This window comes from Argentina anserina, chromosome 7 (assembly GCF_933775445.1).
Source record: "Argentina anserina chromosome 7, drPotAnse1.1, whole genome shotgun sequence".
NCBI lineage: Eukaryota > Viridiplantae > Streptophyta > Magnoliopsida > Rosales > Rosaceae > Argentina > Argentina anserina.
The window spans coordinates 4633616-4656178 of NC_065878.1; the positions used below are offsets into that span (position 1 = coordinate 4633616).

Here is a 22563-nt window from a genome sequence, read left to right on the forward strand (position 1 = left end):
ATCTCAATGGGTCTACTTGAAACGATTAAGTATTCTGGTTGGTTATGATTTATGAATCACCAACACTTGTCCGCTATTTCCAATCTACAACCGTTGATCTCTATCCTGCGATATTAGTAGACGGTCACTTTGATGAGACATACTTCCCGTCGTTAGGGGGAGATATGGAATGCTCCCATTCTGGTTTTAACGCCAGGAATTGACGTGGTGTGGCACTATGTCTCATTAAGATCCCGCACTACTCAAAGTGAGTAAATGTGCAACGCATTATCGACCTCCAGAAAGTCAAAAATTCGATGCTCAATGACTTTACCGATATTGCGAAAGTGACGAGATCGCACATAAATGCTGTGATGTGCCGGTAAGGTTGGGACTCTCAGAATATGAGAGAATTTCATATGACCTGGTCCTAGCACCGTTGGCACCATCCCTGACAGTGGGAAGGAAGCCGGCGATGGCACCATCGTACGCTGTGGTGTTGTCGGCGCCCGTGGCATTGCACCACAGAAAAAGGGCGGCAAATGCAAAGATGGACTACTAAGGGTCATAGCTTCGGTCTTGGCTCCTGCCTAGATGAGGGGGAGACCATTATTCTCTAGAATCAAAACTAGAAAGAAGCGAAGTGCGTATGCACAAGTATTTCGCCCATCATCAAGATATATTCTCTAAACATGTGTATCAACTAAGTTTCTGTGGGACGCTACAGACTCCTTTTGTTGATGTTAGAGAAGAATAGAAATCTCACGAATTGATCATATACAGCGCGCGCGTGTGTTTAATGTATTGATCTCCCATGATTGATGATGTATTCGCTTATGCTCTTATTCCGTTGTAAAGTATCAACGATGAGTAACTTGTCCGAAGTGGAAAGAATCAATACAGGTTGAACTAGACTTGTTATGTTGGTCGTTGTTCGTAAGTGTAATGAGAAAGATGAAGTCATGCAATATATGCAGGACTTATGGCGCAAAGATTGTCTCATTATCCTAGTATTGACTACGATGAGTTATATTCTCTCGTTATGGACATAATTGCTTTCCGCTACTTGATCAGTAGTAGTGTCCATGAAAACTGATTTACAGCATATGATAATGGTCATAGAATATCTGTAAAGGGATCTTGACGCAGATATGAGAGTGCCCGAGGGACTTTAAATGCCTCCAGACCACGGAGAGCTTATGTAATCAGATTGCGACGTTCGAGAGAACGTAGTACAATCGGTTGCAAGAACTCATACCCATATGTGTTCATATGAAGCTAATTCTTGATTCTCTATTCCGTCTAAGTATAGATGATGAAGAGATTCAATGAGTTATACATTCATACATGTTAGTGTTGTTGGGACACTATTGCTTTCATTATGACGTGATTAACTATGCGCCTATGCATTGTCATTGGACTTGCATTGCTTCTTTGACATGGGTTTAGTTCTACACTTAGTGAACCAACACAAATCCTATCCACACCAACGCCGCCAGCAGCTCCAGCAACATCAACGTACGCCTTGGTGTAGCAGTCGACACTGGTAGCGTAGAGGATGCGTACGGTTCTATCTTGGACCAAAAATCAGTCCTTCATTGGTCCATTCCCCCATTCTTTTCGCGAAAGACACATTAAATGTGACAAATCAGAATCTGTCCAGTTTCGTAGGTCAACTTCAACGAGACCTACATGACAGCTCGCTCGATGAAATATAGTGAAATTAGTACCGTTGGAAAGGTCTATGTGTCTACTTTCAAGAGACATCAACCTTTCGTTCATAGCTATCATATTGAGTGAGTTATGACCGTTTTAGCAAAGTAGGACAGTCCTGTCCGGAAATTTGCAAGTCAGTCAACTTCGACAGAGCATTGTGAACTGCTCCGATCGGATGAGGTTGTGAACCTTATGTCACTGGAAAGCAACGGGTGTCTACTTTTCAGAACATTTTACGGTTCGCTGATACCTATTTTGACGAAGAAGTTATGGCCGTTTAAGTGAGTGAAGGTCATTCTACCCGAGAATCTGATTTTCATTGCAAACTCTTGTTTTGAGTTGTTATGCAATCTTGTTTCCTAAGATCTAAGTTTGGCTAAGTATAGCATGGATGATCTAAGGATGTGTGGCTAGATTAATGATTAATCATTAGCCCAAGACTACGTTTGAGAAGCATGTAATAAGCGTTGTATACGTTGTTCTTTGTACTCCATGATTATGGCACTAATCAGGGGGAGTTGTTTCGTAGACTTCAGGGGGAGTCTAGCTCACATGATGCTATCAAATGTAGACGGTGCGTTGTGCTCTTTTTCCCTTCGATCAAGCTTTTGTTTTTACCCAAGAGGTTTTTATTTTGCTTGACAAGGTTTTTACCGAGGCAACGATGTGTGCACCATGCAACCTAGGCATATGACACAAGGGGGAGTATTCCGGAAGAATTACTATTCTACCTTTGTGTGTGTCTTAGCCTAATAGGTTTCCTGTTAGGAGATAGATTAGCATCTCCGTAATAGATTAGGACTCCGAATCCTACGGGATTATGGTTTTGTAATGCCTATATATAGGCCCCCATATTATTCAATAATACACAATTATTTCATCCTGAAACACCCCTAAATTAAATGACTCATATGTAATCATAACAAGTAACCGAAAAGAATACGAAATATGAAAATAAAATGGTCAATAGAGTCTACCATGCGGGTGCTATGACGACTATGCCCCGACTCCGTGACACCATCAACCTTTAACAATCTAAACAATAATGGCAAAAAGGTAGTTTGAGGAATTAAAGAAAAAATTGGATCGTAAGGTCCTTATGTTTATCTTCCAGAAAATAAAAAGAAGAAGAGAATTGAACTTGGGAACAAAGTGAGCAAACGGAGACGGAGACGAACGACGACGAAAGAGTGCGCGCGCGATATTGGGTCTGAGATCTGAATTTCCCGAGCACGATTTCCGGTAAGTCTTCGCCGCTTAGCTTGGATTTTCAATCTCACGAATCCTTATAGCAATTTTCACCGGTGGTTTACTATCAGAATTGGATTCGTCTCTGATATGCGTTCGATTGTAGTTTAGTTTTCGATTTTTAGCTGAATTAGGTTTTAAACTAGGGATTTATGTAGCTGTGTGAAGCTAACCATTTGAATGCTAGCTATTATTGTTTTGGTTGATGATGATGATGATGATGCCTGCAATGGTGGTGTTGTCCTTTAGGAGAATTAGGCTGTGAGTTGTGAAGGGGAGGCCGACAAGGTCATAGTCGTCGGAATTTATTGTTATTGGGCTCATCAAGGGTGTAACTGTGTATGTGTGTTTGTGAATTGTATTACAGGAAAGGTATTCCAAATCTGAGCGTCATCGGGGAGCATTGTCTGGTTTTTGCCTGGTTGCCTGAAAGAAATGGATTCCGGTCGCTATGGTCTTCAGCAAGGATGGGATAATAACAGCGTAATTTTGTGGTTTCCTCCTTAATAAAATCACCTATATGGGATGAAATCATCATATATACAAGAATTTATTAGGGTCCAATCTGACTGTCCATATTTTTTTGGGAGAAAATTGAGAGAGCTCTGGGGCAATAAGGATATGGACTCACTGGATTTGCCTAACCTCATATCATCATTGATCACTTGCTGACATAACCTTATTCTCTTGAATCCACAGGCTCCAGAGGGTTATGGTGCAGTTCACGAGCCAAACTTTCGGTGAGTGCTATTGAGTGTTTGCTTTTCATTTTCTACCAAGTCAATTTAGAGCTCATAATAAAAAAAACCTGTAAAATTTGTATGTAATGCTTGTGGGAAACTTTTCTTTCTAATAATATTGTTATTTACAGTCTCTGAAAGCGTGGCCTCAATATTGTATATATAGTGCATATTACATTTTGTCTTTTCCTCTTGTTGTAATCCTTAATTTTTTCCCTTATGTCAGGGTCGGTGGTTCATATGATGAGAGAAGGTTTATAGACGAAAGATACACAAGGGACAATGTGTATCCAAGAAACACATTTCACCGTGATGTTCTGGATAGGGATAACTACCCACCACCACCACCACCTCATGCAGTTGGTATATGGCCACATTCAAGAAGGAGAAGTTACGAAGAAGAATTTCCCATTGATAGGGAATCTAGGAGACATGATAAACAGTATTTGGATTCATATAATGAGATGGATAGCCTTCGTGACCACGAGATCGATACATTTCAGGAATTTGATAAATTACGTGATGGCTATCACAGTGTTGACAACTATCGTGATCCTGGGTTTGAGAGAACTTCACGGCTAGGGGGACGTGATCGTGATGATTATGCATATGATGATTTTGACTATAGGTCTGGTATTACCCATAAGACCAGGGGGGACAGTCGTGAGAGGGATTATGATTATGGCCGGCATAGTTACGATTCTGATTATGACAGAAGTAGCAGGAGAGAGGGCAATTGGAGGCGTCGCGAATCTCGTGACCGTGAGCGTGACAAGAAGTGTTTAAGTAGGGAAACAAGTCCATATAGGAGGCATGAGCGTTCTAGATCTCGGTCACGTTCTCGTGGGCATGATGATCGTCCCAGATCGAGATCACCAAGAAGTCGAAGCCATGGCCGAAGTCATCGAGAGGACAGCTATGATGATGGTAGATATGAGAGGACTGATAAGCGAAGAGACAGGGAAGATAAACGCCAGAGAGAGCAGTATTCTGTGGTATGTATTGATGTCTGCATTAAACTTGTCTACCTCTTGTTTTTATTTATTTAAGCCAATTTCTTAGGCAAGATATTCTTTTGCAGGCCCCGTCTGCAACTATTGTTGTGAAGGGACTTTCACAGAAGACCACTGAGGAAGATCTATACCATATCCTTGTAATGTGTCATTTGAAGTTTTGGCTATGAAATATACAGTTCAAGTTCTATCTATTTTCTTGGTAACAGTGTAAGTTGAATTATCTATCAGGCTGAATGGGGACCTCTTCGTCATGTCCGTGTGATCAAAGAACGTAGTTCCGGCATTTCCCGTGGATTTGCATTTATTGATTTCCCTTCCGTGGTATCCATCTCTCTTATCTGTTGATGCTCTATATCTTCTTTGAACTAATAAATGACCATGGGATTGTCTTTCTTGAATAGGGAGCGGCTCAGATTATGATGGCCAAACTTGGGGACAATGGCCATGTGGTGGATGGCAGGAAACTTATTTTTGAGTACAGGTAGTATTTATTGACCGTACTTCATATGTTGAGGTACTTGGATTGTTAGTTTTATAATAAGTTCTGCTTTAATATATTTACCTTTTAGATATATTATATTGAGGAAGTATCATGGATCAGGTTGTCAAATCCTGATGTTAGTTATTTTACAATGTTCACCAGCAACTGGTGATGTTTATTCTTTCTTTACCAAGTTGTGTGTATGTGCGCCTATGTATATACATATATGTTTTAATTGCTGGTGTTTGACTTATATCTGTCTCAACTGTTTCGTTGCAGTAGTAAGCCAACTGGGGGTGCAGGTGGGTCTCTTGGTCAGGAGTATGCTGGGAAATCTAGCAATGTTAACCATAAAAGCAACACAGTGCCATCTGATTGGATGTGTATTAGCTGTGGATATGTTAATTTTGCACGACGAACATCCTGCTTTCAGGTACTAACTATTTATTTCCTTGTGATTTATGCTGATCAAGTCCCTGCCCACTACTTCGTATGGAACTTCTCAGATGGTTAATCGGTTATGTTTTAATCAAACAAAGGTTTCTTTCTTTGTTCTCTCTTTGATTGCAGTGTAATGAGGCACGAACTGAGAATGCTCCTCCTGCAGATATTTCTTTATCTAGTCAAATGACAGGAAAGAAAGGAGCAGAGGCTGGTTGGTTTACCTAGTTGCTGTTAGCTTACATAGTTGCGTCTATCTGTAATCCACTCCACTAACTATGCATGCACTCAGGTCCTACTCATGTTTTGGTTGTTCGTGGACTGGATGAAAATGCTGATGAGGAAATGCTGCGCTATGAATTTTCAAAACATGCTCCTATCAAGGTACAAATGCTGAAAAATGTGTTAATTGATGGATAAAAATCAAGGAATAGATTTATGTTCCTCTGAAACTTGTGCATTGAAAGTAGATTGATGGGTATTATCCTGCAGGATCTTCGTCTTGTCAGAGACAAATTCACTCATGTATCACGGGGATTTGCGTTTGTACATTTCCATTCGGTATGCCCAACTTATAGTATGCAGAACAAATCTGTAGGTTCTGCATTGATATTTTGTACGTACAGTCTCAAATCTCCGTCAACCCTTAGGGACCCGTTCTTCTATCCTGTTAAATGGGAAGAAATGCAGATTTTCTTAGAGTTCTTAATGATTTGTTGTTTAAGCTCTAATCCTATATTTTTCAGGTTGAAGATGCTACAAAAGCTCTCGAAGCAACAAATGGAACACCACTTGAAAGGAATGGGCAGATTTTAAGAGTAGCATATGCAAAAAGCATTCTTGGTCCAGGATCAACCATGTCAGGATCTTCACAGTCAAGCAGCCTGGCAGCTGCTGCAATTGAGGCAGCAACATTTTCTCAACAGGTTAGTTTATACAGCAGTTTCGTGTTTGCCACTTCCTGGCCTTTATATATTGTTATTTCATTTTATATATAATGTGCTTTAATCACAAGATACTGTAACTTTTAAAGAATAATGGCCCAGCTAATACATGTTTAACTTTACATCTAAGAGAGTTAAAGTTTCTATTTCCATCACATGTATTGTGAGTGTAGTACTCTGCTTATATTTCCAGAATATAAGATGAGGGTACTTTAATCATATCAGTAATTAACGCAGTGAAAGGTATGGGTAAAAGATAAGATCAGTAGACAAGCGTCAAGCCAAAATATAAAAGGTATTATAAGAGATAAATCTCTAAATAACTTGAGTTGTTTGATTGATTGAATTGAATAATACAACATAGAGGGTGCCTTTATATAGGCTCTAAAATATGGCTAATCCTATTAAGACTAGAACTAGGAATAATAAACCTATTAGAACTAGAAATCATATGAATGTAAGGAAAAGTAAACCTAGGCATTATAGGAAACTTATGATTGCTTACAACCTTGCTTCGCCATACGTTTCTCAAACTGCTCCTCGAACTCCTCGGCTAGCCGTTCTACATCAGTAATATAGTATATACTGAAGTTCTGTGGAAATCGGCCTTCTTTTACCTAATTTGGATAAAGAGTGATATGCTAGAAATTATGAAGATAATAAGGATGAGTAGGTAGTTTAGGAGCTTCCATTTCTGATAAACATTAGCGATTTTTTTACCATATTCTTGCTGATTGGGATCTGTTTGTAGCATGGCTCTATTATATTATATTATATTATATTATATTATATTATATTATATCTAAGAATTGTAGTGGGAAGTCATGACGCAGCACAGTTGCTGCTTAGGAACCTGGATCACAAGCTTTAAGAACTGTAAGTTAAGCACACACTGATTTTAGGATTCACTCCCAGGTTTCACACCCTAGTCTAGGCTTCACACCCAAAACACTATAATTTGGGAATCTTTCCCAGGTTTCTCACCTTAATCCTATCACAGGAAAATTCACTAAACACTGATATTCTTATTCAACATAGCATATCTCAGCCCATTGGCTTTTACAGTTATTTATACTAGGTTCTATAACTGACACTAACTAGCTTTTAAGACTCTTTAGGACTCTTGAAATTCAGAAACTGAAACATAAAAGACGTAATGAATAAAAATTTAATACTCCTAAACTGAACAGAAACAAAAAGACACAAGTACACTCTTGAATTAACACTAAGCCTAAAAACTCTTTGGATCAGACTTCTTCTCAGCTGCTAATTAAAATCCTGAGATCAATTAATCAACCATAAAGAAAGGTAGTGATCAGCTGCTCTATTTTTTCATCTCTTCCATTCATAAACCTTGAAAGGGTTGGCATGATGTCCTCATCAAGTAATCTGGTGATGTAGACTATTTAGAGGCTATTTAAACTCTGTTGCATTTGCGGACTTTGATGTGCGTTTCGTTTTTACTTTTGAATAAAGTCACCCTATTCTGATAAATAAATGTGTACGTTGTTGAACTGCTGATGATAATTTTAGTTCAACTGGTACATGGAAATACTTATCACCCCTTTATTAGAACAACATGATTCCTTTATTACTACATTGAACAACATGCTCAAGCAGAATGCTCTGGTTCAGAAGCTAGTGTGGCAGTATTGACCTCATTTGAAGCTCTAACTAGATATTTGTTACACACTTCAATAATTAATTTACAGTTTAAGTCTTTTGAAGGTGCAGGGTGGTGCGGACATCACAGTCAAACCTTTTTATGAGCAAAACAAATGGAAAAAGAGAAACCTAGGCTTTGGGGTCCTTTTGAATTTCTGTTTCGTGTCTCTTAAGTTTCATTTCAGTCGTGCTTCAGTTTTAGAAAATTAAGAGTTCTAATGAGTCTTTAATGCTAGTTAATGTCAGTTATCTACGCTAGCACAAATAAGTGTAGAGCCTAGTGGCTGAGGCATGTAATGTTGAATAAGAATTGTCAGAGTAGTTTCTGAATTTTCCTGTGATGGGATAAAGGTGAGAAACCTGGGAGAGATTTCTAAATCAAAGTGTTCTGGGTGTGAAGCCTAGACTAAGGTGTGAAGCCTAAATAAGGGTGAGAAACCTGGGATTGAATCTTAATTTCTAAGACATGTGAGTGTTTAACCCTAAACTTTAGAGTTTGTGATCCTGGTGTCCAAAGCAGTGGGTGTGCTGCTTCACAGAGTGTTCAATTCCACTAAGAATTAACTAAAAAATGAAGTGTCCAGTATAGTTTGCTCTATCTTACAGAGAACACAATATTAAGGGAGTAAAATCACGTGACTGAAGTAACTGATTTAACTAAAAAAAAGAAGTGTTCAGTATAGTTTGCTGTATCTTACAAAGGAAACAATATTAAGGGAGTAAAATCACGTGACTGAAGTAATCGAGCTAGCCTGAGAGGTACTTTATTTGTGCAAGCAGATTGTTCCTCCAAGGCTAATAATCATCCGATTAATGTAAATTTTCATTTGCCAAGAAAGTCAGGTTGCTTCGTTTGTTTCTGCTGTTGTATAATTCACTTTTTAGTTATTTGAAGTCTTGTCCTCTTCTTTCTAGTATGATGCTGTTGGATGGGCACCAAAGGAATATAATCCAGATGACAAACAATCCATGGGAGGGAAGGAGCAAAGTGGTGGGGACTTAAAAGTACAGAATGATGGTTTGGCTCCACAATCTGGTTTTGTATGGGATGAGGCATCTGGTTACTACTATGATGCTTCTTCTGGATTCTACTATGATGGAAATTCAGGTAAAATTAAATTACATATATTTTTATATCCACTTGCTCCATTACATGCGCTCAATTACACGCACTCATCTGTTTGAGAATCAAACTGTGTTTCGTATTGTATTATGTGCAAAGTCTGTTAAGCTACAAAAACATTTAGAACTAAGTTTTATTTATTTTTCTCTAATTCATCTACGCAAAACAGTTTAGAAGATTCGTTGTTGATATTTGTTCATTGAATATATTCCGTGGAAGTCAAGTAAAAATGATCGTCTGTTTTCCTGTCAAGAATTCTGTTACTACACCTCAAAGCTTTGTTAAGTTTTGTATCAAAAAAGAAAATAAAAAGCTTTGCTAAGTTTAATCAGGAGTATATTGATGCTCCTTTCAAGGCAGTGGATAATTACATGAAGTTACAGTGTTTTGATATTAGTAAAATTAGAACACTTGCACATTATCAAATTTTTTTAGTTTTATCTCTCTTAGTGAGCTCAAACAATTTGTTTTCATCATGATTTATAAATTCTTATGGACGTTCTTTTAAGTGTAGGTCTTTATTATGACGGTAACAATGGAATTTGGTATACTTATGATCACCAAACTCTGCAATACATCCCTTGCACTGATCAGAATGGCATCAAAGAATCTGCTAACAAGTCTCAGCTTTCAAAGGCATCAGATGGTTCGAGTGTAAAAAAAGTAGTCATCTCTGCACCTGCGACAACATCAGCTGCATCGTTACCCGATGCAGTCCAGGCTGCTGCAACAGCAGCAATAGCTGCAGAGAAGAAAGAAAAGGAAAAGTCCAAAGAGATCAAGTTGGCTTCAAAGAGCAGTATTTTGGCTAACAAGAAAAAAATGAATAATGTGTTAACTATGTGGAAGCAGAGGAGTCATGAAGGGCAAGTAACCCGTGTAGCTCTGGATGATAACCAGCAAAGTGTACCTGCTAATGATAAACCTGTTTCTTCTGCTCCATCTACAAAGACATGGTCTAAAATTGATGTAACAATCAAAAGTGAGAATATTATGTCTAGTTCAGGGGTTACTGCCGGTGCTTCCACTGAAGATACTCTCAGTTTAGAGTCTTCAGTCATGCCAAGGCCTGTTAGCAACAGTATAGGTGGGACTCTGATGGGAGTGATAAGGGGATCTGGAAGAACTGTTGTTAAATCAGATGCATCCTTTTCAGCATCTGGCGGAGTCTCCACACCTTCAACTTCTGCGTGTGTAGCTGGTTCTTCTGCATCAACAGATGCAAATATCTCCACAGTTTTAACACCCTTCAGAACTGATGCATCTGCATTGGGTTCTTATACACCACCTGTGGCTGCTGGGAGCGGCAGGAGAAGATTTTCCGAAATGCCAGCTTCTGCTCATAAAGAACCTCATACTGGATACAGGGACCGAGCGGCTGAAAGGAGGAACTTGTATGGATCATCGTCTTCTTTTGGAGATGATTTGCCTGAACATGGTTTTGGGGATTCAAGTAAGTGCTTTTAAGATTATTTTATGGTTCCCAGTTTGCTGTGTGTTTCCATGTTATAAACATGTCAAAAGACATAAGAATTCTGAATGGTTCTTACTTTTTGATGTGAAGATCGAGATATGGCATTGAGGAAGGGTTCTTTTGATTCAATGCCCTTTCCCCCTGGTGTCGGTGGAGGACGTGTAACCGGAGATGCTACCATTGACAGTTACGAGGTGATTACAGCTGAGAAAGCAATTGATGAGAGTAATGTGGGCAACAAGATGCTTCGCAACATGGGCTGGCACGAGGGCTTGGTATAAACTTCTTCCTTTGCTCTTTTATAACATTTTTCTGAAGTCGACATTAAAGATCTCCCAAATCTCTACATTGCTGTAGTTTGATGAACGTGGAATTCTAATTCTCTTTTCTAAATGTTTCCAAAATTTGGATGTTGTTGAGTCCAATTGAATGATTTAGACTGCTGTCTAATTACTTTTTCTGGCCAAAGAATGAATTGGTTATATTGTACAATAGTACATATATTATATAATAGTAGAATAATGGCGATCAATTTTTCTGTTCTACCAAGCTGGATGTATCTTTATTTTCTTCAACAGAAAAAGACATAAAATAAAACTACTTCTCTTGTTAAACAATTTCACAGTTTTTTTCTTTTAGTTGATACATCTGTATCAGGTTTCTAACTAATATTTTTGGGAATGTGATTCTCCTGTTTTGTTATTTATCTGATTACAGGGTTTAGGAAGAGATGGGAGTGGAATGGTAGAACCAGTGCAGGCTCAGAGTGTAGAAAGGAGAGCCGGACTTGGGAGTCAGCAGAAGAAGTTAGATCCGGCTCTGGAGGCTCAGGCTGGAGATAGTTATAAAACTCTCATTCATAAGAAAGCACTGGCAAGGTTCCGTGAGATGTCTTAAGTAAGAATGATAACGACTCTGTCGATCTTATTCTTAGTCAGGGAAGATAATTGGAATTAAGCTATGGAATTGGAGTAGTTGTAATTTGTGTCCACGCTTCACCTTTACCTTAGAGGTTCTATTGGGTGTTGTCCTCTCGTTAAAAAATATGTACTGCGTTAACATTCCCGATGTTTATAACAAGTCTTTAGTTTCAAACCTTCAAACTTGCACCCAAATTCTAATTTCAATGTTCATTTGAGAAAGAGAGTGCGCTTCTAGGGTTTGTTCAGAACACCGCCCAATGGGTTGGTTTTGAGTTGGTTTTTCAATGCTTACACCATAACGGTTGTGGTTCTTCCTTGTCTCCCTCTTTTCGGGTTGTAGGTAGAGTCTCTTACTGCAACTTGCAAGCGTGCTTTTGTGTTTGGGCATGAAGTTGGTTCACCCAAGGTCATTGGCAGTCGTTTTGTTCACTGATTCATCGTGCGGTTTGTTTTAGTTCCTTTCAAGTTGATTCCAATTAGCTCACCATAGAAGTAGGCCGTAACCCAGATGTGACGCTTGATCCAAGGCCACCGCAGAGCCACCGCCGGAACTAGAGAAGGCTAAGGACCACAAACAAATGCAGCGCGGTTGCCATCGTTCTCAGAAGAAACCGATGAGAAAGGGGAATCTCCAGCCCGGAGTTGGTCGTCGCGGCGGAAGTCTCCTAGAAGACTTGAAGAGTTAGAAGTATTTAGTGTTGATATGCAACATTCGCTTGTAGTATCGAAGAAGCCAATCTTGACCCAAATGATGGCATGAATCATAAATGAATCATATACATAGTTGAACAAACATCAACTTTATTTGGCATCCGGTCCGGTTTAGTAAGAATCATTAACTTACTTTGAATTAGGACTAGGATCATGAGGGTCTAATACACGTAGGACATAATATGGCTTTTTCTTTGTAAATAGGGTGTTGAGTTCAATCCAATGACGATTATTCTTGTTCAAAAAAGATGAGCGCCGTGGATATTTGAAAGTAGGAAATAACATCTATTGAATTCAAGCAGAAAAAGTTCAAAAGATTATTAAGAAAAAGCCAGGTGATACAACAATCTATAACAACACACCTTCCTTCTCATGAAAAATTGCTAATGAAAATAACAAGGAGTTCTGAAGTTATATTAATCATGTCCAACAAATTGACAGTCGGGATTTCCAGAAACTTTGAACACAAAGACCTCAGAATGAATGAATAAACTAATAGGTAACCTACAAGATGAGACTTCATCCAAATTCTTTGTGAATATCACCACAAATTCCAACTATTGTTGATGTGGCAATTCACGCAACTACAGTTCATTAATCAGTATCAAATGATAAAAACCATAGGTTGTAACGACTAAATGAACGTATTAGGTTAATTAAATAAGGTCATTAGTCCCCTACAAGATGAAAATCTCCTCAGGTTCCATTCTTGAATATACGAATATGCGCATTCGAGCTAACTCTAGAGATGCCTGCCTGGTTCACCACTATAATTTCTTCTTTAGTTCTCATTTTCAACTTTCTTCTCTAGTTTTCAGAATCAGTTGAATCAGAGGGGAATGAACTGATATTGAGAATTGTACTTTGTCCACCTTTTTCTCATTATTCTGAGTAAAATTTATTTCTATAACAATAGCTATATATATATATATATCAACCTTCCTCTAGGTCTTTCCCTCATTCCAAATAAACTTTTGTTAGTCTTAATCATCATAAAACAGAATGGCAGTTTCTTCTTTACACGATTAGACTTATACAAGCATGATATAGATCCTGTGATAGGCTCTTATAAAGTTTCCATATCACTCCATATCTTTGTATTTGACCCCCTACATGTCCTTTATCTGAGTAAAATATAACAAACTTCGTTGGAAGAACTACATATTAGCTAGAGATAAGTCAGATAACTATGGCAGCAGAAGCTCAGAAAATAGTGGTGATCCAGGATGCGTCGAAAGATCTTGTTAGTTCGGGCACAATTCAATCAGTCCTGCAACACTTATCACATAACCCTGGGGATGAACTTACACTTCTTGCAGTTCTTCACCAGGTTAATAACCCTAGTACGTTAGCTGGGAGACTGTGTAAGATTTTGTACTTTTGATTTTGAAAAGCATAGCCTTGGAATGTGGTAAAAGAACCAAAAAGATCATTTATATTAGACAAATCAGATCATGCTAACCTTGTATTTCCCTAACCTGATGTCCCAACTTCTATGTCTTCAGTGGGATACAGGACCAAGATGGATTCAAGTTCAGTTTTCGGAACGAACCAGAAAGTCATTGAGGAAGAGATTGAGAGGAAAACAGAGGAGTATCGTAACAAAGTGGAAATTATAATGATTTCCCAAATATGTGAAAGCGCAGAGGTCAGATCAAAATTGCAGCCATGCATAACCTGCTAATCTTTTTTGTAGTTGCAAACACTAATGCTACTTATACAAGTCTAATTAAGTAAGGAAAATATAATCTGAAGTTAAAATTATGAACTATTTGATTGAGTACTTGCAGCCTGCAATAGAATAAGGTAATCTAATCAATATCACTGTACTTTTTAAAAGCACAGATTAAGTTCAACATGGAGGTACTCGCTGGCTCGTCTCCAAAAATGGTTGCTGCAAATGCTGCCAAACGATTAGGAGCAACATGGGTTATTCTCGATAGGTTAGTCGCCTACGATTTTGAGAGGTGGCAGCTAGTTGAGCCTGATTCTATGCAGCCATAATCATCTAATGTTATTTCAACGATTCCACTTAACAAAAGATGAAATGTGAAATCAGATAAGGAGTCTTGGTTAGAAGTGAAACAATTTATAGATGCTTCACTGTGATTTTAAATTCTGCCATAGTACCGTATGTTTTGATTATTTTTCAAGCCAGATGCAAAAAATTATGCTACTACAGATGAGGATGCATGTATGCTTTAGATTTTAAAAGTTGCCAATTTCCAAAGCTATTGTACCGTCAAAAAATCAACAATGCAGAGTTACATAGACACATCAGAATTTAAAAGCCTCTACTGAATGTTTTTTGAAGGCAAATGAAGAAGGACAAGCAATTCTTCATGGAGAATTTGACATGTGGTATATCCAGGATGAAGCGTAACAGCTCTGTTGAAAAGCTGAGAGGGCCAAAACTAACTGAGACTAGCAACCCAGTACCTGATAATCGAAGCAAATCAGCATCTAGGAGACGTATCAAAGAGCATGTAAGATATGATGAAATGATACCTGGAAGCCCGGATGAAGAACTCTCTCCTAAAAGTAAGAAACTATTTTAGGAAGTCATCTCAATTATCTAGGACTGAGTTCCAAGTTGCATAATTAGACATAAGTACTGATATGATCGGTTAATTTTCTGACCATGACACCATGTCCAATGGTAAGCACAAAAAGATCAAAGGAAATAGGAAACTGCTACATATAGTTCTTCTTCTATACCCTCATTACTAAGACTATAGAAATACCAGTGCCATAGCATTTAAATGCCAGAAGTGGAACCCGTACGTACATCTTTCAAAGAATCTCCTCATTAATAAAATTAGGAAAAGAATATCATAGCAGATTGTGGCCTGACATAAACTTAGGAGCCTGATGAAGATCTTATAATCTAAACATGGGGCAGTATTGCAGTGCAGTACATTTGATAGAAAGTGACCAACAACAACATGCATAGTTTCACATTTCTAATGGTCAGTAAAAATTCTACAGCTTGATTAAAGTGGATTTTGTTTTAGAAACTCCAAGTCCTCCGAGTATCAGTACCCGCAAAGAACAAGATAGTGGACACCCATGGCCTAATTATAGAAAATCTACCTCATCATCAAGTGATCAGCTGACAACTTCAAGCCTTGGGACTACTGCAACATTTCAAGAACAAGAAGGCAGTGCAAATACCGCAAGAGGTAAAACAGCAGTCCCACCTCCAATTGCATGGAGGCAAATGAGGGATCATAAGGAAACATACAACGCTGTGAGCCAAGATGAACCTAAACAACACAGCTACAAGAATGATTGGATTGGAGAATTTCAAGCAGATGAGGATTTTAAGAATTCAATCTGCACATTTTGCAATAATCAGCGGCCAAAGATTGGATGGAAGAGAGATTTTACTTATGCAGAACTTCAAGCTGCTACTGATAACTTTTCTGCAAAGAACTATCTATCTGAAGGTGGATTTGGTTCAGTCTACAAAGGTGAACTGAATGGAATGAAGATTGCTGTAAAGCAGCATAAAAATGCAAGCTTCCAAGGAGAAAAAGAATTTAAGTCTGAAGTTCATGTACTCAGCAAGGCAAGACATGAAAATCTGGTTATGCTATTAGGTTCATGTTCGGAGGGAAGACAGAGGCTCCTTGTCTACGAATATGTTTGCAACCGTTCTTTGGATCAGCATTTATCAAGTAAGAAGAAAACAAGCTATACTAGAAATGTTTGCTTCTGAAGCTTCTGCCAATTGACATGAAATTTGTTCCTCAATACTGGCTGTTACAGCATAGAGAAGTCCAACAGTGAAATAATCTTTATTGAATTTGTGCAGCACATGCCTCCAGACCTCTCAGTTGGGATAAGAAGATCAAGATCGCCACTGGGGCTGCAAAAGGGTTAAAATATCTGCACGAGAACAACATCATCCATAGGGACGTGAGACCAAACAACATTCTCGTGACGCATGATTATGAATCCCTGGTAAATAAATCAGATATGACTGCAGTTAACACTGACTATATCATGATGTACTAGTTAGTTATGTAGATTAATCAACACGAAGCTATTTTTTTCAGTATCATACAATTATTTCACAAGAAATCATATATTAAACATCAGTTACTAATTTTTTTTGTGGGGTTAGTAGTTACTAGACTCAATAATTTGTGCAGGAAGAACATAAATTTTACTCAAAGTGACTTTCTGTATTGCATTTATTTATTATTAGTTTGGTAATCTGCTCTAAGAGCAGATTTCAGGAAAAGTGTTTCAGCGATATGAGCAGATTTTATTATTCAGACTCTTAGATGAACCTCCTCATTTAAGCAAACAAGCAGATTCTTTTTGAACCTCCTTGCATCAAAGCAAACTAACATGTTTTATGTAATAGCTGGGAGACTTTGGCCTCGCAAGAACTCAACATGAGGACCCGGATCAATCATCAGACACAACAAGAGTTGTCGGAACTTTGGGATATTTGGCACCAGAATATGCAGAAAGTGGAAAAGTGTCAACCAAGACAGATGTTTATGCTTTCGGGGTCATTCTGTTGCAGCTTATCACAGGAATGAGGCCTACAGACAAGAAGCTAGGAGGGAAAAGTCTTGTGGGATGGGTAAGAAGTTCCATACTGCAATTTTTTGGGATATTACATAGTCGTATAACATGCCTAAGAGATGATATGAGAATAAATACTCCTTTACCGCAGACAAAAGAAACTAACTTTACTGATTATCAAATATAACAAGAAAGAGCAGGATTCTAGACTTCCAGTGTGGTAGTATATTACTTCATGTGCACAATAATTAAGCCAGTCTGTAACTTTTTCTCAGGCAAGACCACTATTGAAAGAAAGGAATTATCCAGATTTAATTGATCCAAGGAATGTAGATGCGCATGATGTGCACCAACTATACTGGATGGTTCGGGTAGCAGAGAAATGTCTCACCAGGGATCCTCAGAAGAGATTAACAATGGATAAGGTGCGTCCAAATGATTGAGCAGACTAAGAAAACATGCAAGTCCTTCACAAATGCATTAAGGGAAATATGGTTAGGAATCAGTTGGATGCATGGATATAATCTGGAACAGGAATAATGTATGACTATAAAATGTGGGATAACATGACAGTATCAAATTTGTAAGAAACAGTAGGGTGCGGATTATAAATAAGTGAAACAAAATGTAGGACTAACAGCATTGGTATTGTGAAACAGATTAACTTCAACCACTGAATATAAATTCCTCTTTATGAGTTTTTATGTTAGCTTATGAATCAAACTAACACATGCATGCAATTTATGAGCTTGTTGTTTTCATGTAATGGCAGGTAGCAAATGCTTTAGATCACCTGAATGAAGCCAACCAAATGTGTATCATTGGAGACTTCTCCCCAGCACATTCGGAATCTGCTGGAAGCGTACCAGACTCTATTGAGTCACATGGTGAAGGGGACAATTACATTAGTATAGACATCACTCCCTCAGGAAGCTACATGAATCACACAACCGGAAAACTATTGCCAATATCGCCTTCCCCTCCATCAACAAGTTCAGAAAGGTCATGCTTTTCTACTGTGTCAGAGCAATCCACCTTGGATAGCAGTGAAAGTGTTGAAGAGAAGAGATAAATAACAGAAACAATGGTACAGTAACTTTCTAGTTGGTGTCCAAACTGGTGATGGCCTAGTTCAGGACGATCCAGATGAGAATTAGAGATACAGGGCTGTCTTTGCTGGAACAGCTTTCCGATCTCTAGAGACTCAGGGAACTATTTGGCTTGCTTCTTATTGCCGAATACTGTGATAGTTTGATATTGATTTCACAGTGGATCATGTCATGTAAGTTTATAATGTCTGCAATAATTGTCAACATGCATTATGCAGAGATTTCTCTTTATATGTTTTTTGTTGGTTAGTTTCAATAAGTCTACAAATTGAGCAATACTCTAAGTGCATATTCTCAGAGCGATGAATAATCTAGTTCCTCTATATAACTCCTAGCGCATGCATTCCCAATAAACTGAACACTACCAATCCAAAGCTCACATATTCAGCACACATTATAGAGAATATAATATGCTTATATGCAATTACCAATGTACTACAAAATGTAACAAAACCATTAACATGTAAAGTTATGTAGAGCTCTTCAAAAACTAGACTACTAGACAATTGATTTATTGCGTAATTTATTGAAGTAGCAGAATATCAAATATTGGGTTTTCATTAATCTTCGTATTGAATCATAAAGATGCAATCTTTGGAAAGTAGAATTGAATTTGATAGAAAATGAAGAGATGGGCATCGTGCATTAAGAGCCAGATATGAAAGCATCGATTTTTGGAACAGCAATGGTGGAACAGATAAGCAGAAGGGAGCTTCTATTCCTACCTCTAAAATTGGTATTTAGATCTCTTTAGTAATTAGACCTCCGATTTACTTTGACAAATAACTAAAATGCTATTTAGACCTCCCCAGTTTTCCTAAAATGCCCATAGTCCCATAAAATCAATAAAACTCTATTTTTTATTTAAAAATTCATTCAAACCTATTATAATTCAATTGATTCAAACCTATTATGACTATTTCGAGTCGCTGAAACTTGAATAGAATCACTATATAATAAATTTATATACAATTCATAACAACAAACGGACAAATCATAATAAACTGGAAGAATAAAAAACTAAAAATTTTAAAAAATAAACGTCTACAAAGTGAGATAAAATATGTGAATTATTGAAAACGATAATATTATAGTTTAGCTAGATATTCCTTCGTTTGAAATTATTATTGTAAGAAAAAAAATTAGGAAATCAGATGTATTATATTAATTCTTTGTTTTAATGTTTATTTTTATATTTATATATTGGTAATTTCATATATATTGACAAAGTCAACACTAACTTGGAAAAAGTAAGAGGTCTAAGTACTATTTTAGGAGGTATGAATAGAAGCTCTCTAAGCAGAATGATGTTACTTGAAGAATTTCAAGTTCCAACTCGTCATCAAATTCAGTGCTGCTGTATAAACTTTTAATTGTCTGTATTAGTTAGTGGAAACTCATCACTCAACAACGGCCTATTAGCTCAACTGGTTAGAGCGTCGTGCTAATAACGCAAAGGTCATAGGTTCGAGACTTGTATGGGCCAAATTTCTTTTTTTTGTGTTCTCTTTCTTTCTAACTTTCTAGCTCAGTACGTTGCTTGATTCTACTGCAAGGCTATTCTGTTCCGGCACTCATGTACTGTTGATATAGCTCATGTGATGTTCCTTATGGTTAGCTTGTACATGACTACGAACAGGTTCATGCATAACACTGGTTCTTGAATGTTGCTAACTAGGGTTTGGTTTGGTTCATAAGAAGCCAATTAATGCCTCTTGATTCACTTGGTTTCTTTTCGATTTCATTTATTCGGATATGTAGGAAAAACAATATGAATTGAAGAATTGATTCCATTGTCCCAATTGTCCACACTTGAAAAGTCTCGTTTGTAGGAAAAAAAAAAGACTGGAAAGTCTCGTTCTCTGACATAGCATAAATATGTCATTTTTATTGACATAGTGCCCTCACATGTTTCAGAATTTTAATCTCAATAATGAAAACCCTATGATATGAGCCCTAGAGCCCTCCTAGGTAAAGAATGATGCTCATTTTTAGCTCATTGATACAATTTGGAATTGTAGGATTCAGTAGGCAAATCTGAGTTTAAAATAAAAAGAGGATAGCGTTGCAGCTTTTCTATAAGCTCTAGGAAAGTTGGTCTTTTGGGATTCTATTAGGACTTGTATAATAGACTTGGTCTATTAGGTTTACGAGTCATAAACCATGTTGTATCAGCAACCCCTATTGATATAAATAGGAGTTGCAAGGGGGTTTCTAAGGATAAGGCAGAAAGTACAGAAAACTAGGAGCCAAGGGTGATAGAGAGATCTAGCAAAGGGTTGGGAGTAACATGGGGATTTCAATAAGTGCTTGTAATCAAGTTGTTATTCTCCATAGTGCTAGTGATTCTCAGGAGAGATCACACAGGCGACATAGGCGTTGCCAAACCTCTATTAATTGTTCTGTGTGCTGTGTTTTATGTTTTCAAGTTCATCTCTTAGCTTTGCTTATAGCATAAAGTACCTAGTAAAAGATCCAGAGGTGTCTCCACAACATGTGGTATCAGAGCTGGTTTACTTTTGCGATGGAGAACATCAAAGGCTTGGTCGAAGCAGAAGATGTGAGTACGTCAATTGAGCCCTTCAATGGCAAAGATGACTTCACGCTTTGGAAAAGGAAGATGAAATGTGTCCTGATTCAACAAGGTCTGTATGAGGCTATTCTCATGTCAGAAAATAAGGCAAGTGATATCGCAAACAAAGTTTGGCAGAAGATGGATGAGAGGGCAATGAGCTTTATGGAGCTACAACTAGCTGATGATGTATTGCTTGATGTATTGCTTGATGTATTGGCTAGTGGTAGTGAGAATATGAGAAGCAAAGAAACCTGGGATTTTCTTCAGAAGATTTACGTGGACAAGGTTCATATTGGTGAGAATATAGACAACAACAAGACATTGGATGTCAAGGAGGTTGACGTGGATAAACTCTTCTTGAAAGATGAACTCATAGCCTTCAGATGGAAGAATGCATGAAGCTGCGAATCGAGCAAGAGAGTGTTCTTTGGTTTCAGGTAAGGGAGATTTTGTGTTTTCAGGTATTGGAACTAATATTAGCTTTGTGCTCCACCTTTGTCTATAATCAAATTTCAGTTTGGTTTAGATTTAGAGATTTGGGATTTTAAGGGTTATGTTCTTACAGTTTAGTAGTATTACTTGGGGGCATTGATAAGCTATTTTTATATAGATGGAAGCTATAGGTCATATGTTTGTTGTTGATTATGCCTTAATTTCAGAATTGGAAGACTTGGGTGTTTGTCTATTTGATTAATTAGTTTGTGTTCTATAACTTGCCTTTGTTCATGATAAAGAAATGGGAAGCTTAGAGTTTTAAATATAGAGAAATGGTGGCTGACCTTTATATAATTGTTATTTGGTTTGGATATGAAGAAGTTGGAGTTTTGAAATTTTGGTTGATACCTATTGTGAATTCATGATTCACAGAGGTGGTGATGGGTTGTATTGACCCATTTATACTTTCTATTTTATCATTAGCTCATATGGATGTTTATTTGGTTTCAATGAACAATTGAATGGTCTGGTATGTGTTGGTGATTAGAGGAGCAGAAGAACGGTTGCCATAAATTCTAATTTTGCAATCGGTATATTGGGTGATTATTAAAGCTATTGGAGATCTTGCTTTGTTGCTATTGAGTATGCTTGGTTTGGAGTTGACGTTTGAAAACAAGAGACTACTTTTTCTACTTTGTTGGTCAATTATGTTATGTTGTTCTGATATGTCTCTATAGATATGAATATGGATTTACTTTCCTAGTATGTTGTCACAATGAATTGGCTTTCATCCACATGATGTGTATGTCTTCAATACGAGTATCAGATAGTTAATTATGAGAAACAAATGATATAGATTGTACATTGTAAATTTGTACTCTCTGTTGAATGATATTTAAACTAAGTTCTTTGTTTAATTTTTGGTGTGGGGCTGAGATGTATATGTTATGGTGATCTTCTTGATGATGAGAATCCTAACAGTTTACTTGCTTAGTACTAGGTATGTGCCTATGTCCAGTGCATTTAACATTTATAGAACCTGCATAATTTTTACCTAATTTTGCTCTTGGTATGTGTGGCTTTAGTGAACTGCTATAATTTTTATTGATTTTTGGATTTTAACCTGCTCATAGTATGAAATTTTAATAAGCTTTGAAACAATACATACTTATTCTCGTACTTATGCATGCAAAGCTCATTCCCAGTCAAGTTATGTTGCTGATTTTTATTTGAATCTCATAAAGAAACAAAAAATAGCCATTATGTCAATTATAGAGTTCATCATGTTCATTGCCATTTTCAAATTCAATTCTTTAACCTGTTTAGGATGTCAATTATTCATTTCTTGCTGCATATTAATTCAGAATTATTGAATCGCCTTGATTGATAAGAATTGGTACTCTTGCAAGGTTTGGGCAAGCATGGAATTATTATAAAAAAT

At 37.4% G+C, this 22563-nt stretch overlaps 2 protein-coding genes and 1 non-coding gene across 6 annotated transcripts; all 3 read left to right on the plus strand.

Moving 5' to 3' along the window:
• Positions 1-2819: 2819 nt before the first annotated feature.
• LOC126803226 (SUPPRESSOR OF ABI3-5) lies at positions 2820-11930 on the plus strand. 4 transcript variants are annotated; one of them, XM_050531009.1, is made up of 17 exons: positions 2820-2937; positions 3311-3426; positions 3643-3683; positions 3910-4125; positions 4219-4678; positions 4765-4836; positions 4928-5020; positions 5101-5180; positions 5460-5613; positions 5751-5835; positions 5914-6005; positions 6114-6182; positions 6368-6547; positions 9146-9338; positions 9868-10806; positions 10918-11102; positions 11545-11930. In XM_050531009.1, exons 2-17 carry the CDS (start codon positions 3379-3381, stop codon positions 11722-11724), a joined length of 3087 nt encoding a protein of 1028 aa, XP_050386966.1. In that variant the 5' UTR covers positions 2820-2937; positions 3311-3378; the 3' UTR covers positions 11725-11930. The 4 variants fall into 4 exon arrangements, with proteins under 4 accessions (XP_050386966.1, XP_050386963.1, XP_050386965.1 ...); XM_050531006.1 differs by having other exon boundaries at positions 3910-4678; XM_050531008.1 differs by having other exon boundaries at positions 3910-4678; positions 10924-11102.
• Positions 11931-13650: 1720 nt separating this feature from the next.
• Positions 13651-18279, plus strand: LOC126803444 (inactive protein kinase SELMODRAFT_444075-like). The gene is made up of 9 exons (XM_050531253.1): positions 13651-13825; positions 13967-14109; positions 14307-14404; positions 14776-15002; positions 15476-16141; positions 16279-16427; positions 16837-17061; positions 17279-17428; positions 17776-18279. The coding sequence occupies exons 1-9, from the start codon at positions 13651-13653 to the stop codon at positions 18073-18075; spliced, it is 2133 nt and encodes a 710-aa protein (XP_050387210.1). The 3' UTR covers positions 18076-18279.
• A 1245-nt stretch (positions 18280-19524) lies between these two features.
• On the plus strand, positions 19525-19598 carry TRNAI-AAU (transfer RNA isoleucine (anticodon AAU)). The gene has a single exon. It is a non-coding gene; the product is annotated as a tRNA-Ile (tRNA).
• The last annotated feature ends 2965 nt before the right edge of the window (positions 19599-22563 follow it).